The following is a 17103-nucleotide window of genomic DNA, read 5'->3' as shown; positions in this document are numbered from 1 at the left end:
ATACTCTCCATGCTTGACCGATCCCCACCTCGGCTTATAAGCCCTATGGCGCGGTCTTGGCTCTTGCATCGACCATCGATCTCCTTCGGCCTCCGCATCCTGAAATTGGCCCCCACTGTCAACTTCAGTCATTGACCCCTGTGAGGCCTACTCCCTCCAGTTATTGGTTTGGCCAAGGCACCTAACATTTTTAGCCCCTAAATGGCTATCACATTAGGCCATTAGAAATAATAGCTTGATATGATGACTATCAGAGGCTTTATTACGGCCTTTTTGTATCTTCCCCTTAAAATATGAGAACGGCCAAAAATAGGACAAACTCTCAAACCCTTTTTGTCAACCCATGCTATTAATATGGACGGCTCCCTACGTGTCATAAGGCAATACTGCTAAGCACAATCCACAAGAATATAATGGAAGACAAAATATCTCTGACAATTTTTGCTCTCCCACGGCTCCTACCTCCGACTGTAAATAAAGATAAAATAGAGATGTAAAGGTACGTCTCTTCTTCCTCTTGTAAAATGCTCACTCTTTTTCACATGTTATGGAGAAAGCTGACTTAAGCATCTGAGGATCTCTATCGGAGCCACTTCCGATAGAAACTTTTGTTGCAGGTCTGGCCACCATCGACACATTGGACGTCTCGTAGCTCCAGTGCCTCCAGCTCAGGACAGATTTCATCTGCAACAGATTGACGCTGGATATTATTATATTGGCCGAAGACGTGAGACTGGCTGAAGATGTAGGATGAATTGTAACCACAACCGTATTACCCACCACAATAAGACAAAATGAGTATTTATGCTCCGAATCATATGGATCTGATGAGGGACATTAATGCCTCTCCCCCTCTTGCTCATTTCTTCTCATGGGCATCACAATAGGACAAAGCTAACGGACAAAAAGCAAAAGAAAAAAAAAAGATGGTAGCCAAAGAAAAGGTTGGACCCGTGTGCATGGCTTCCATTCGTGAGTGATCATACTCCCCATGCTTGACCGATCCCCGCCTCAGCCTACAGGCCCTGTGGCGTGGTCTTGGCTCTTGCATCGGCCACCAATCTCCTTCGACCCTCTAACCTCCTTCGGCCTCCGTATCCTGGAATTGGCCCCCACTGTCAGCTTCAGTCATTAGCCCCTGTGAGGCCTACTCTCTCCAATTATTGGTTTTGCCGAGGCACCTCACATTTTTAGCCCCCAAATGACTGTCACATCAAGACATTAGAAATAATAACTTGGTATGATGACTATCAGAGATTTTATTACGGCCCTCTTGTATTTTTTTCGTAAAATATGAGAATGACCAAAGATAGAACAAACTCTCAAACTTTTTTTGTCAATCCATGTCATTAATATGGATGGCTCCCCACGTGTCATGAGGCAATACTGCTAGGCACAATCCACAAAAATATAACGGGGATAAAATATCTCTGACAATCTCTGCTCTCTCACGGCTCCCTACCTCCCACTGTAAATAAAGGTAAAATAGGGATCCAAAGGTATGCCTCTTCTCTCTCTTGTAAAATGATCGCTCTTTTCCATCTGACAAAAATGATTTGATTATCAGAGGATCTCCATCGGAGTCATTTCTAGCGAAGACTTTTCTTACAGATTCGACCGTCATCGACATACTAAATATCTCGTAGTTTCAGCATTTTGGATTCAGGATGAATTTTATCTGTAACATTTATATTTCTAATTGTACCAAATGCCTCGGAAGAAACTTGATTGCTGCATTCGTTCATTGATGCAATTAAAAAGCATGGTTCTTCGTAGTTCTGGAAGTCCCTGAGCTCAGATCCTTAGCTTGTAGCTATATGGCTTTGTAGAGGAGCCCTTTGTTTTCCAGTTCTCGGACTAACCTGTTCCCCGGGTACTCTGGCTGCAAAGATACCGGACAAAAAACTATGGCACTGAATCCGAGATCCATGCAACTGTGTACTGTGGGAAGATTTTAGTGGTAAACAGACTGGTATCTTCGATGCAGTGAAATTCTTTGTACGCTATAGACGGTTTAAAAATTTCAACGTAAAATATATTATTTTATTTAATTAATTTATATAATTATTATTTTTAATATATATTTAATATATATATTTTTATTTTTTATTTAAAATTTTAAATAATAAAAATATTTATTTTTTAAAAAAAATTATGACACCTTCTGATATATAATGACATTCTACGTCAAATTATGATCTGCATGCAAGATGTCATAATATGGCTCAAAAAATTATGACATCCTGGCATATTATGATATCCTATGTCAAATTATGACTTTTTGCGCATAAGATGTCATAATATGACCCAAGATATCATAAAATGAGAGGGGCATTTTTATCCAATTACTTTCTAACGCACATTTAATGTCTGCAGTTTCATTTTTTCGTTAAAAGATTTTGAACGATGAAAATACCCCTGCTCTTTGAAAAAAATTATGATATTCTGTAGTATATTATAACATCCTGCATCAAATTATGACATCCTGCGTGTCAAATTATCACTTTCTACGGATCAAATTATCACTTTTTGCATGCAGGATGTTATAATATGGACATAAAATGTCGTAATTTTTTCTAAAAAGTAAGAGCATTTTCATCATTCAAAATTTTAAATGAAAAAATAAAAATACAGACATTAAATACACGTTAAAAAGTGATGCCTACGTGGATCAATAAGATAAGATGGTGTACTCCACGTTGGATTATCTACCTCTGACAATGCACAAAGAATTTCTCTTTGGATCTAAATTAAATGTTTCCTTTGGATCTAAATTAAATGTTTCCTTAACCTTGGCCTGCCAAAACTTGCATCTAGTTTTTTTTCTTTTTTTGGTAAAAAAACTTGCAAAAAGAATAAAAATATATGTATTCTTTTTATCTTCTCAATTTTATCTGCTTAGAACCATCAGTCTATTTTTTGTTACAATCTAACCATCCGTCCATCCATCTCTCCGATAATACAAGCGACAGCCATCCATAAATAACCAAACCACCCCAATTTATTTCTTCCAAAAGAAAAAAAAGCAGCCCAACCTGGAGGCTGAGGGATTCCCACTTTGCCAAGGATTTAATAAAAACAGATTAAAAAAATAAATTGTAACAAATATTAAAAATTAATTAATAGATCCAATTCAAAAATTTTATAATGCATTGGGTAATATATACAACACAGGCAAATTTGAGAGGTCAAAAAGTAAACTTTCAGAAAAAAAAATGACAGCATTAATATTTGGATACCTGGAATAAGCTTTATGTTTAGAGCTCATTTAATGGTGTCATTTACTGGAAGCTTAGTGATTCCCTTTCCGTTGATTGGTGCCCATATAAGTATCAAAAGCCAGATGCTGAGCAATACCAACATATACTGAACTAAAGCCATGCCCGGCATCCATTTGGTCCTGAGCTAGGACCACTGCTTTTAATTGTATCAGAACTGTAGAAACATCAGCACCACAGAATTTGCCTTGTGCTAGGCCAATCCCCTTTCATTCAACAAATTTACCCTTTCGTCCAGAACACCATAATGTTTGACAAGCAAAAGAATCAACATTATCCATAGTTAAACAACTTGACAACATCCTGTACGGACTCGTGAATGTAATATAAGTTTTCTTTACCTTTTTTTTTTTTTCCCTGTTTTCTTTCTTTTATTTTCTGAGGAAATGAATGTATGCAAATAACTTCTAAATTCAATTCATCATAGCTTACCCAGATAGCTTCCTTATGAAATTGTACATAGCATGAGCCTGATTAGATGTAGAAATCTAGTTATGAATTTTTTTTGTAGCTGGACTACAGGAGCTTTCGTCTTGGTCCCATAACACATCTCCAGATAGCAATGGTAGCACCAACTCCATCATTTTACGCATAATGCTTGGACAGGTTTGCGCGTGCCGACCTAAATAGTAGCTGCTGGAATTAAACAAAGCCAATACACAGCATGGCTTGTTCACCAATCTATACCCAATTTTCTTGAGAGAAATAGTTCCTCAATATAAAGAATAACTGAAGCAGATGCACTGATATAATTCTGCATCTGAACCTTCGCTGAGGCCTCTGCAAGCATAAAATAACCAGTCAGTTAGTCTTGTTTGACATCACAATTACTTGATTCTCATTCCACACTGAACAAAATCATTAAAGTAAACAAGATGATCCATTCAGTTATACTCGCAGGTACTTGGATGGTTGGATCTTTGGAACTTGATAGCATTTAAAATTGCTAAGTGCAGTTATCAACTTAAATAAGAGCTACCATCATTTCTTATAGCAAAGCATCAAAACCTATGTGATGCACAAAGTTCTCTCAAGGGAAGATTGAAATCAAAAGCTAAGGTTGATGCTACAAGTCCATAGTGCAAGTCCATGGTACAAAAACTCACCATCTTCATTTAGCTTCTTCAAAAGCTGTGCTTTTGTAGGAAGGGCATACATTCCTGCAGCGACTGCTTTCCTTATGGCCCATCCATGGTGGGGAGCAAAAACTTTTGCATAAGCCACTGATGCAGGGTCCTTCAGGGAATTTCCTCTGCAAAGATAAATCCATTAATTAAAAAGATTTGGAGGATTAGGTAATACATGGCCCATAAATAGATAACATAAACCAGATTAAACACACAGGTTGAGCAGAATGCATGCTAATGAAGCCATCAACAAATTAGACAACAACCAACATTTTCAAAGCTAAAATATCCATCATAATTTGGAAAAACATGATCTAATTCCAACCTTCGAGTGTCCAAGTTGGGTTCGGATCCTCCCCAGTCACTGAAAAATCCAGTTCTAGCAGCGGCCAACCATGTCTAAAAGGGCAGGTGACTGACAAGTTAGGACATGCACATCCCAGCCCAGTCAAAGCTGGTGCCATTCGCCAAACACACATGGTGGAGGATGACATATTGTAGGAGATGTAAAGGTAAATATCTTTCTTGAGTAACATATGATCTAGACATCATCTAAAGGAGGTTAAGTGGTTACTTGTAAGGTGACATGTGGCTACTAGAGCAAGGAGATTCAATGTCCTCTATGAAGGTGGTTAAGGAATATGAGTAAAGCGCCTTTGGAGGTCAGTAGTGAGTTTGGCAGAGACATATTATTTTGAGATTTGGACTTTGGAGAGAATAATGGAGGATAAACTAACAAGAATAGTTGATTCATTGGTCAGCAGATTAGCACTATTCCTTATCTTTTAGAAGAACCATAATGGGTTAAGGTCTCCTGGCATTGGGAGTGGTGACAGGATGAAGTTTTTATGGAGAGCACTTACTAATCTTCTAGTTTTAGTTTGAAAAGGTGAAGGCCTTTATTCTAAATCATCGAGAGCAGAGAGAAAATATCATGGTTTTGTGATTAACCTCTATACAAAATCAAGGAGAAATAGACTGAGGACATTCTGGTTAAGTTTAATCTTATTCACATTAAACAATCCATTTCTCCATGGAAAATGAGATGCTGGACATTGGAAACCATAAAGGCTATTAATGTTTAGTCCAGCATCTTTATGATTGATGGGGCTGCTGATTTGGATCTTATAGGCTAGCAAAGGCCTCAGTTTAATGGATAATCCATGTCTTCTCTTGGTTTGTTTCCTCCTTGGGAGGATTTAAATGGGATGCCATTAATATTGGATGAAGCAACTCATTTAGAACATAATGATGCCTGGATGAAAAGGAACAAACCCAAAGGTACCCTCAGCTAACAGCTATTTCCCTAATAGGAAGTTATGGTGAAAATTCGTTAGGAGAGAGATATAGAGAGAGATTTATAGATATAAATTATGCAGTCTGTTGTTCAGAATGAAACTATGTCCCATCTTCAATCCAACAAGAAGCAATGAATGTGTAAATCTACAGCAATCCATGATTGTGAACAGAGAGCACCCTAAAGACATTGATAAGATGGAATGACATTAGTCTGGACAATAACAAGAAAAAAAAAAGAAGTGGGTTTTGTTTGTTGGCAGTTTGGTGGGTGGTTTTAGGAAGAAGAACATGCATATTTGGGGAAAGAAAAGGGAAAGAAAAGGACCAAAGATGTTTAAGGACATGGACAGGTCAGTGTCAGTGCAATTTTAGTCAGGATATGGCTCTTTAAAATGTTCAAAATGTGGAGTCTTGGGTGGATCCCCATATGTATGTGTGATTACAACAGCAAACCTTATATTCAATATTGGAAAGAGCTAACTTTACTAGGTTTTCATAAATGTTGTTGAAATTTAACATCTCTATCCAAAATATGCCATACCATACCGAACCAGACAGTACAAGATGCATCAGTTCGGTACCAGTATACAATCCAAGGGGCATACCGACACTCGGTATACCAAACCGGCCCTCCATATAGGGCATACCGACATAGTGACATGGTGGCACTGGTATATGGTCCGATATCGAGACAGCATACCTTGCCTATATCCATAACCAGTAGTCTCTTTTTCCTTGTACTTACTAGCTTTATGAATCCTTTGGCACCAATGGTCTGTCAATATCATCTCCTTGACAAGGGAGGGCTTTCTGAAATTCTTTTATACAACACAACTTAAGTCAGTAAGGTCTCACATTCCCAAGGTTGTCTGTCCTAACATGGCAGACCTTTATATCACTGTAGCTGGCATTTAATCAAATTGCAATTTCCACAACTCTCCAGTTACATTTTATAGTTTCTCTGTGCGAGCTTTCCCATGCATCCACCTCAACATCAACATATTTTTGCAAATAGTAAATCATTTTCATTAGATGTTCCACTACATCTAAATTACACCTTACATCAACAAAAACTTGGAAAGGGTAACCTAATATGAAATTTGATCTAACACTAGTACATAATCCAACTACCCATTGCACATGAACAGTCAAATCCAGATAACGAATACAAGTTCTTCAAAATATATCTTTGCCACCGATTTATTGTTGAAACATCTTCCTCATGTACCTCAAATAAATTCTAGTTTGATCTCATTATTAGGCTGCTCACCGCAAAGAAACATTCATTATTGCAGATCAATAGATGCCCACTTCTTGAATCATAACTACATGACAGGCAAATGTTACATGTCATAAGATCTCAACTTGGATAACAAATGTTATCGTGGGTGAGTTTGCCCCTGAAATTCAACTGGCAATAAAGACAGGAGCAACTGAGATAACTGTTCATTATTACAAGATCACAACTTGATGAGTGGCCAGCATTGTTCATGAGTTTGGGTCCGTTATTCAACAGGAAAGAAAGAATCTATAGAGATCATCAAAAATTCCCAGCTGACCCAATATGTAGAATAATATCAAACAAAGAGATAAAGATTTTAGACAGCATTTTGTGAGCAAAATGATAGCTAGCTTTCATGGCTCATGATTACTTTATGTATGTATTAGTGTTATCTGAAATCAGAATTACTCATAAGCATATTTTCCTTTTGTCCTTTTGGAACCAAATATTTCTTAACTTGTCCTTATGGAACCAAAAATTAATGCACGCCTTCTCTAAATCTTAAATCCATGTGAAGATTCTTCCTTTTCTCTCTCACTTGTCTGAGTAATCGTACTGAAAATTTCCAGATATAAAACAAAATGGTCCCAACCATTTCTTACCACTTGGCACCTACTTTATTCCATGTGAAACTATCCCCATAACTTCAATGTATGATGCCTGCCTTCTTCATAATAACTTCTGCAGTTATGTTGCTCATGTCGTTCCTTATGTTGAAATTAAAATATTTTCCAAATATCAAACAATTTCAGTGTCTTGTGATCTCATTGAATATGCTAGAAAAGTAATCTAGTTTATACAATAAGTTCATTTAATCGATTATTAGTATTATATCATGTCCAAGACCCATTTGTTTCCATATACCATACAAAAATAATTTCAAGTTTATCCACAATGCCTAATGTTTCATATGTCCTTTAGCGCCTTTTCCTTCTTCAGCAACCCTACTACTTTCAGATGGTATGGGCAAAAAAAAAAACACTGCCATTGTTAGTAGAGCATGTAACTCTCGTTCATAAAGAATCTAGTGTCAGTGAGATCTCACCTTCTTCCATCATACGGGCAAAACAAGTAGATAGGTAATCTATGTATCTTCCAGGATTCAGTAAATCTCCATACAAATGCATCTGTTAAGCGCATATAGCAAGTAAATTTAATGTCATGATGAAAGAGTATTTTTAAAATAGGCTTTTTGTAATACATACATACTTCAGAACACGTCCACTCAAGAGTTGAAAAACATTCGACAACCTTGGAAGTTATGTGTATTGATTTGCCCTTAATTTAAGCAATGGAATTTCAAGTAGAAAAATTAAATGATGTACTAACTTCTCTTAGTTCATATGACACACTAGGTAATAGATGTAAAGGATCTATTAGTGATAATGTCTTTCAAGGTGCCAGCATGTGATCTCTGAAATAAAATATGCAATCAATTTCACATTAGTGATGGTGATGATCAACAATGCATCATCTGCTAAGTCATATTACTGGCTAAGGCTTATGTGCTATGGATATACAGGAACCAAATGAGGTATGTCAAACAAATAGTGGATTTATCGTCTCCTGTTGGATCTTCTACACTGTTTGCAAGATAGTTTGTAACCCACTCCACATATGTCTAAGGATACAGGCATACAGCATTACCAGCATGTTAACCAATGGATAATGAACTAATTCGAGCTATTTCTACCATGCGTAGCTATTGTAAATATGCACAACTAACCTCCAGAAGAATCAATATTTTACATACAATCTAAAATTCATATAAAAGCAGTAGCTGAAAGAATCTAAGTGAACAAATATCTAAGTGTGAAACAGTTAGACATATCAGCATGCGTGCATTGTTAGATAGATTAAGAGGCCTGACGATTTGTGCTAAGTTATAAATATGAAGCATCTATAGCCCAAGTTCAATTGTACAGCACTGTTTTATTCTTCCTTTTCCTTTTTGCTTGGTTTGGATTTTTTTCTTTTTTTTTTGGAGAGAGGGGGGGGTGTGAGCTCGAATTTTCCTTAAGGCAATGATTTTGGACCATAAAAGTACTTCTTTATCTATTTACAAATATTATACAATAAAAAACTAGTGGGTTTTATATAGTTCCATTTCTTCGATCTATAACCTGTAAAATCATAAATTTTGCATCGTGCTATAATGACTATATGAGACACAAACCCAGCAAATAGAGAGTTAAGGTTGCAGCATACTCTGATGCTAGAATTTGCTCAAACAGCACCTTGACCATGTCAAGTCCACGCTTCACTCTAAGAAGGTTGCGTGAGTGACTGCCAGCTTGTCTCACGCAGTTCTTTTCAACATCTAAATCAAGCAAAGAGTGTAACGTAGAGATAGATTTTGATGCCTCTGATAAGTCCTCCACCTGCATGCACCTCACAATAGAATAAGGCAGACATGATGTTGGTATCAAACGTAACTGAAGAAAAATAACAATGACACAGCAAGGCTGCAGTTAAATCTAAGGCACAAAATTGTCGAAGTGAAGGATATAAGGATTCTAAGAAAACTTGAATTCAATGTAAATGTCAGCAAAATGCCTACATAGGTAGAACCCTTATGGAATACATAGATATAAGGGCTTGAAGCATTCCAACTGAATAACTCATGCAAAGAATTACGGGATAAAGAAATAAAATCAAAAACTTGTAGTTCAATATTAATCAAATAATATTCTGACCCATCAATAAACTTACAAGTTTCATATACTTTGCAAGGTCATTTAAAACAAAATACAACAACATAAAATACAACTCAACTGAGCCTTAATCCCAAGCTACTTGGGTCAGCTGCTACAAACTGTAGAATAAGGGGGGAAAAGAAAGACAGTTTCGTGATTCCTCCTTTTACTTGTTGTGTTTTAGCTTTGATCCATGACCACAGCTTGTGTTTGTCTACTATTTTACAATCATAAGAAATATTTCCTCAAAATGTTCTTGATAGTCAGTATTAGTTTTATTGCTTTGCATCTAAATGTATCAGTTTACATGTATTAGTCTCAGTATTAGTTTTCTAGACAGTATTAGTCTTGATACTCAGTATTAGAAACTATAAAATGAGGGGGAAAGAAAGACAGTTTCCTGTTTCCTCCTTTAACTTGGTAATGTTTTAGCTTTGGTCCATGACCACAACTTACAGACTATATTCAACTTGTGTTTGTCTATTATTTTATCACCATAAAGAAATATTTCAACAGAATGTTGTTGATCCTCGGTATAGTTTATTGCTATGCATTTAAATGTATATCTGTTTGTAGATGTGTACATTCGTATATTGTTATTCAACATTGATGCTAGTACCCACCTTCTAGACCACATAACCCACTTGAAGTTGATTGTCAATCTCTATGGCTAAATTTAGATTTGGACAAATTCCAGCTTTAACTACCCAAGCGTGGCTAAGGTCTTGTCAATCCTAGCCCCCATCCATAACTTGGGATGCTTGTGGTGATAAAAATTTAGTTCAGCTTTTTTTTTTTTTTATTGGGGTGGTGGTGTTTTTTGGGGGGGGGGGGGCGAGAGTGTGATGCAATGCTTATTTGCCATGCTGCTGGTACTTCCCCCCTGTAAAAGCTTTATGAAGCCATATGCACACAGATTCAAAAGGTGTCTGTTCATACAATCTTACATAAGCTAAGTCTGATAGCATTTTGTACCCGAAAACAAACTCTAGACATGCCAGAAAACAAGAAAAGCTGCCAGGATAGCCCAACCTAATGATTGCCTTTGCAGACTAGGTATTTTTTATCAAAATGACCACCACGCATATTATATTATGATCTGATAACTTCTAGACTAAAAATCATATTTAAATATGCTTTATTACAAATATTGAAACTTGAAAGGAATATGTGTCTTATCATATGATGAGGTCATTCATACTGTGGGTATTTCCTAAGCCATCAGGCCTGCGAAGAAAAAGAAACATATGGGGAGAAGCTTATTATGTCAGCATAAGCATTGGCTTCATCTTCTGTGATTGAGCTATGACCGTAGCTTATTGTTTGTAAAGGTTATAGCAGAAATAAAAAGCTGTTCATGGGATAGTGACATGTGCGTGCATAATTAAGAGAGGTATGGCTGCAATGAGGATATACTGTGTTGTAGCAAAAGGAGTTCTTAAATCTCATGATTAGATGTTCATCTTTTTCCTTTTTTAATGGATTCTTGATGAATACTGTTGGTGATTGCATGTGATGAGTTGTCCACCTCCTTTCATTATGTTCTATTTATGGGGAAGTGTATGCCTCACCCACTCATTATATTACTTTGGTACAGTAACATTTTTTGGCTTTTTTAAAGAATAAAAACAAAAATATTGATCACTCCCTAGCTTCCTATTAAAATTATTACTAACCTTCAACACAAAAAATCAATTCTATGTTTGACTTCCCATGCATTCATCTTTGAACTATATTCCATGTCATCAATTCTACACAGAACCTATTGATGACACTAGAGTCCATCTCATCAATTTTCACTCTATGGATCCACGTGTTACTAATAATCTGTTTGCATTATCACTCAGACCAAGTCTCATCTGCAATTATTTTCAACCAGACAATGTTTTAGTTCATATTATATTTAGAACTTTGGAGCATTCATCCCTAACTTCCACTTTAAATTCACTGTCTGCCATTGCAGACTCCATGGATGCTGAAAGTGGCTGATAATCATAACTACTCCAAATCATACCACATTCTTATAAGAAATAGTACAATTACAATTATCATTATATCCAATATGGAACACTTCTCCTTGATACTCACAAAGAATTCTATTTGATGCTCTACACAAGCTCAAGTAAGGTCAGCTAAGCCAAATGCAGATATGCACTTTACTAATGAACTTTTTGAATCAACTGAATAACTATAGAGCTTAATTCACTAAGCTTTTGAGCAAAGTATTTAATAATTGACACCTTGGCAATGGCCATAATTACCAATATCTACAACCAGGCAACCATATGATGCTCATAACTTCTCTTCATTTAGCTTGTTTCTAAAGTCACATTGAAGAGTCTAGTTTGTCAAGGCACTGAAATGCTCCAACATTTCCAAACAAATTAGGCATGAGATTAGGCAGTTCTGACCTCTACTTCATCTTTCACGTAGAATAACTTGTTAAAAGATATGTACAACTGGTGCTGCTATGAATTCCCTGTAACTGTGAGTTCCTCAAAACTTTGACAGGACTTCTAATCATCACTCCATGTGTATGATTGTTCTTTGTCAATCACCTGGAGATCCAGAGTTCTGCTAACAATTTTCTCTTCTGAGTTCATACTTTTATAAATGACTCTTGAATCCACTCATCTAATTTCTATATAGGCAAAATCCAACATCTAATTTCTCATCATGTCGAAGACTCCCAAGTTCAATATTTCCTACTCAGGCAATTATCTCTATTATTGCCTTTCCCACACCATTCACATTTCCAATGAAGTGGGGAAAAAGAAGCAAATTCACAACGGATGGAGAATCACAACAGATAGAGAACAAAACAAAACAGACGTACAAGCGATCGTTAAAGATTAGTAGAATTAGGTGCCCAATACATAGTTAGATTGTCGAAAAATCTAGCTCTGGAAAGAAGGGCGGAAAAAATCCCCCTTTCCTTTTTGTTTGAAAACAGGCGGAAAAAATCAAACAGCAAAATCCAGCATCGATGAAAAGAAACTTAATTGAATTCGAAACCCCTAATATCTTCAATGTAGCAATTACAGCGCGAACAAAAAATATATAATACAATTAGAACAACAGTAGGCGATCGAAAAATTATCACAATAATGATTCTAAATTGAGACGACACCGACCCAAATCTCCGGATCGGGGAGCAACAGATGGAGAGACTGAGATGGAACGTGGGGATTACCTTGGAGACGTAATCCATCTCAGCGAACTTGAAGGCGATCCCGAGGCAGCCGAAGAGGACGGAGACCCGGGAGCAGGCGCGGGAGAAGGGGGCGACCTCGACGGCGGCGGTCTTGGCGCTTACCGTGTCGGCAAGGCCCTCAAAGGCCTCCGCGATCCTCCGAAGCGGCTTCCCTTCCTCTCCCGCCATCTGCTCTAATTAGATCCCGCCCCTCTCTCTCCCTTCGTTTTCTTGTTGTCGAAAACCGCGTGAAGGGAGAGGGCAAGAATAAGATGCGTTGCTGACCCGACCGCACCGGAATGAACGAATCAGGTGGTGGGCTCCAGAGGAAGGAAACAATAAAATAACCTGATAGCGAACCGGGCTAATGTTATATTTACGTAAGCACCTTCCACCTTTTTCTTTATTTTTTTTTTGATTTATATTTACATTCTAAATATTTTAATTCCTTTTAATTAGACCTAAAAATTATAAATAGATTGCAATATGATCCAGATGTCCCTCCTAAATTTAACATTGTTAACTATGAATATAAAATAACTAATATACTATTAAGTTTTCATTCCTGCTAAAATACAAATCCTTTTCTAATCCAGTTAATCAACATATTGATGAAATTTTATGTTTAAATTTATCTAACATGATAATCACATATTCATCGATCTTCATCAAAATAAACAGTTTGGGTACATTGCAACTAAAATTCAAAATTTAATGTTTAATTAAAAAAATAAAATTTTTGAGATGTTAATAAAAATTTGAAGAGATATTGTTGTAATTTTTTTTTTATATTAAGAAATAAAAAATATAGTTGGAATAGCTAAGATGGGGCAATTTAATATTGCAACAAAAGAATGCTATTTGCATCACCAGGTGATCAGCACTAAAAAATTAATATTCATCAAATAAGGTACGTGTGTCATTTTGTTTGATGGACATCCACCTGATAGCAGTCACGTGGAACACTCTACAATACAAATCATGTACTTTAAAAGATTCGTATTTAGTAAAAAATTAAGCCTAATCAAATCTTCTTGCCTTGCTAGGTGTAGTATTTTTGTTTTGTCCCGTCTAACAAACCTAAGGTTTTGGATGTCGATCGTTCCTATCACATGTACATGTATATTATGTGCTGTAAGGGAAGACTAAGTCCTGAAGGTGTCTCCCTCCCATTCAGTCTCCTCTACGGATGGAGGAACGATGGGAACTGGACACAGCCACGGTCTTGGGGATGGAGGGGCGCAAGACCCAGCGCGAAGATCGTCAGCGAGAGGCCGCGGAGGCAAATCAAAGCCCCGGCTCGCAGCAGGGATTAATGACCCAGATTGTTCGGACTTTGCCAAGATCAATTCTCTAACTATTGTTTTATATTTTAATAGTTTATTTTAATTCGTAGCAGTGGTTGGCTTTTGAAATCCAATAGCTTATGATTTATGGCTCTTTAGGTTTCAGCTATACGAGCATGCAATAGCACTGTGACTGAAGATATTGGAGAGTTTTTTTTTTTCACTTGGGTGACAGGTATTGGAGAGTCATTTGAACAATGAATCAGCGCAAGGACTAGGCCCAGAGCGAATCAAGTTGACAGCCAAGAACTAATGCAATCATGTCTTGCCAAAGCATGCTGGGAAAGCAGAGATCACATGTGATCAAGAGCAATATCCAAATATAGTGGCAATCTCCACTATGTATTCAGGCACCGTTTTTTCATGAGCAAAGTTTTAAAATCTGCTTGAGCTTGGCTAGGTTTTTATTTGGTGCAAGTGTAGTCATATGCATAATGCATCCAAAGCCCGACACAGTGCTTCGTGCTGGATTGACACTTGGATTGGCACAAGAATCACAAGACTGTAATAGGAAGAAGAAATATAAGAGCTGTTGTGCACCGTTACCTCAGCATCGGCCGATCAGATCCTCGAACATAGCCGAGGTCGGTAAGGGTCGGCGAACTTGGAGGAGTTGTAGATAATGGTTCAAATTGGGCAGGTCATCCCGATCCGACAAGAAATCCATTTTGGGAGAATAATTCTTGTCGCGATCATGTAAAGACTAAATAAGAAAGATTTAACAGCCAAAATCGGATTCCGCCTCAAAAGACAACTATCAGTTGGCTCCACATCACAAACATGGAAATGCGATCTCTGCCAACACAATCCACACGTACTTTTCAAAATGGCCAGTCTCTCTGGCATATACAGTTCTTCCTCTCTCTCTATAAATAGGAGGAAAAGAAGATCTAGATAAGTTTTCGAAAAGCGTCAATAATGCTCTCTCCCTCTTACTGTTCTTCAATTCTCACTGACTTGAGTGTTGGAGGGTCTCCACCGAAAAATACTTCAGTCAGAGACCTTTTGCAAATCTTACTCCAGCATCCTGGAGTCGTCCGCATCAGCACCTTGTCTTCGATTAAGGACTTTTCCTCATCTTCTTCCGAGGAGCCTTTGGCCAGGGAGTCCACCGTCCAACTTTCGTCCAAGGAGATCAACTCCGACCTCTTTGGCTTAAGATTTGACAGCAGTGGGAGCTAAAGGAAGAGTCTCCATGGTCATATTCGAAGCTCATGTAAAGAGAGAGCATTTCATCATGAGGCCATGAATAGGAGCTTCAAATGCCTCTCACTACTCCAACGGCGTGCGACTCGATGATGCCCAACAGGAAGTTATCGTGCCCAAGCCAGTCCAAGCACCACCACCTCCTTAACCTACATTGGTGGTCCTCAACGATCAATTCAATAGTCTTGTCCAGTAGGTGCAGGTTTTGACCGCTGCAGTGCAAGGGATGCAGCAGACCATTGCCCTCAATCTATCCTAAAAACTCCTCACCGAGATCAAGCTAGACAGGTAATACAACATTCACCTCCTTATAGTTTGAGGTAGGGGCACAATCGACACAGCCGACTTATGAGTCTCGATCGAGGATAATGTAGGTGCTCACCAACCCCATGGTTAGGGAAAAACTCTACCCCATGCAACTTTTCTCATTGACACCAAGAGCCTTACATTGCTCGAGATGTAGAGGTGGAGAGGAGATTTCAGAAGATGTAGTAGTAGATCGAAGTATTGCAGGACTAAAATCGATAACAAGAAATGGAGCTCAGCTTCAATACTAATCCTCCATTCTCTAAGAGGATCATGGACGAGCAACTTTCTCCACAATTTAAGATGCCACAACTGAAACTGTATGAGGGGATCTTGGATCCTATCGATCACTTAGAGAGCTTTAAAGCTTTGATGCTTCTCCATGGGATAACTGATGGGATTCACTACCGAACATTTCCATCCACCTTAAAGAAGGTTGCTTGATATTGATACTCTAGCCTTTAGCCTGGCTTGATTAGCCGGTTTACAACCCATTTAGTCAATAGTTGACAATAGCACCGCAACTCGAACTCACTTGTCAGTATCAAACAGCAAGAAGTGAGTTTCTCCAGGAGTACATCAACCATTTCAACACCACAATACTTGAAGTGCATGATTTGGACTAGTTAGTAGCCATGACCACACTCAAAGTCTCGTTGCTCAAGAGTGATTTTCTCTTTTCACTCAAAAAGAGGAATCTTAAAAACTTCGTTGAAATGTTTGTGAGGATAGAAAAATATGCAAATGCAGAGGAGGCATAGGCTCAATATAGGGAGAACCCTGGTAACGAGCTCTGAGGAAGGAAAGACAAGACAAGCACAAGAGCAAAGAATGCAAGCATGAAGGCCGATGGAGTGATAAAGATTACACCGGTCCTGAACACCTCCTCACGATAATCAGACAAGGTCTCCATCCAGATTTTGTTGATCTAGATCTCTATTTCAATTATTTAATAATTATACTCTACTCAACATGCTCCGAGTCTATATATTGATGGAGATAGAGCACCAAGGAGACCTGCTAAGACTGAGAAAGATGACATCTCCTCCTCACATGCAAAATATCAAAAAATACTGTCAATATCATCAGGATCATGATAATAATATCGAGAAATTTTGACAACTGAAAGATAAGATCGAGATGCTTATCGAGCAGGGATAACTGAGGAGGTATGTCGAAATATGGCTGAATCATGAAGAAATCAGGCCTGAACCACCTAGGCTTGATGGTCCCAAGGAGAATAGGCCCATAGAGTGTATGATCCATACCATCCCTAGGGGGCAAATTAGCAATCCAATCTCAGAGCCCAACCAAGCCAAGGAGGAGAAGCAGAAGAAATAGAAGATTGAAGATAAAGGAATTACTTTCTC

General features: G+C 37.8%; 1 protein-coding gene across 1 annotated transcript; it reads right to left on the bottom strand.

Moving 5' to 3' along the window:
- Positions 1–3600: 3600 nt before the first annotated feature.
- On the bottom strand, positions 3601–13133 carry LOC105046705 (accelerated cell death 11). Its single transcript, XM_010925369.4, has 4 exons — positions 12876–13133; positions 9195–9367; positions 4385–4530; positions 3601–4058 (listed from the first exon to the last, which is right to left on the bottom strand). The coding sequence occupies exons 1-4, from the start codon at positions 13062–13064 to the stop codon at positions 3952–3954; spliced, it is 615 nt and encodes a 204-aa protein (XP_010923671.1). The 5' UTR covers positions 13065–13133; the 3' UTR covers positions 3601–3951.
- Positions 13134–17103: the final 3970 nt, after the last annotated feature.

This window comes from Elaeis guineensis, chromosome 6 (genome assembly GCF_000442705.2).
Source record: "Elaeis guineensis isolate ETL-2024a chromosome 6, EG11, whole genome shotgun sequence".
In the NCBI taxonomy this organism is placed as follows: Eukaryota; Viridiplantae; Streptophyta; class Magnoliopsida; order Arecales; family Arecaceae; genus Elaeis; species Elaeis guineensis.
Note: the sequence above shows the minus strand (reverse complement) of the source record. Positions and strands in the feature narration are given on the sequence as shown.

Bases quoted from the DNA above. Each gene is read 5' to 3' on its own strand.
- LOC105046705 (XM_010925369.4), bottom strand. From the start codon at position 13,064: ATGGCGGGAGAGGAAGGGAAGCCGCTTCGGAGGATCGCGGAGGCCTTT. The intron at 9,368-12,875 runs GTAATCCCCACG...AGGTGCATGCAG, and splicing joins AGATGGATTACGTCTCCAAG to GTGGAGGACTTATCAGAGGC. The intron at 4,059-4,384 runs GTGAGTTTTTGT...TTATGCTTGCAG, and splicing joins GAAGAAGCTAAATGAAGATG to AGGCCTCAGCGAAGGTTCAG.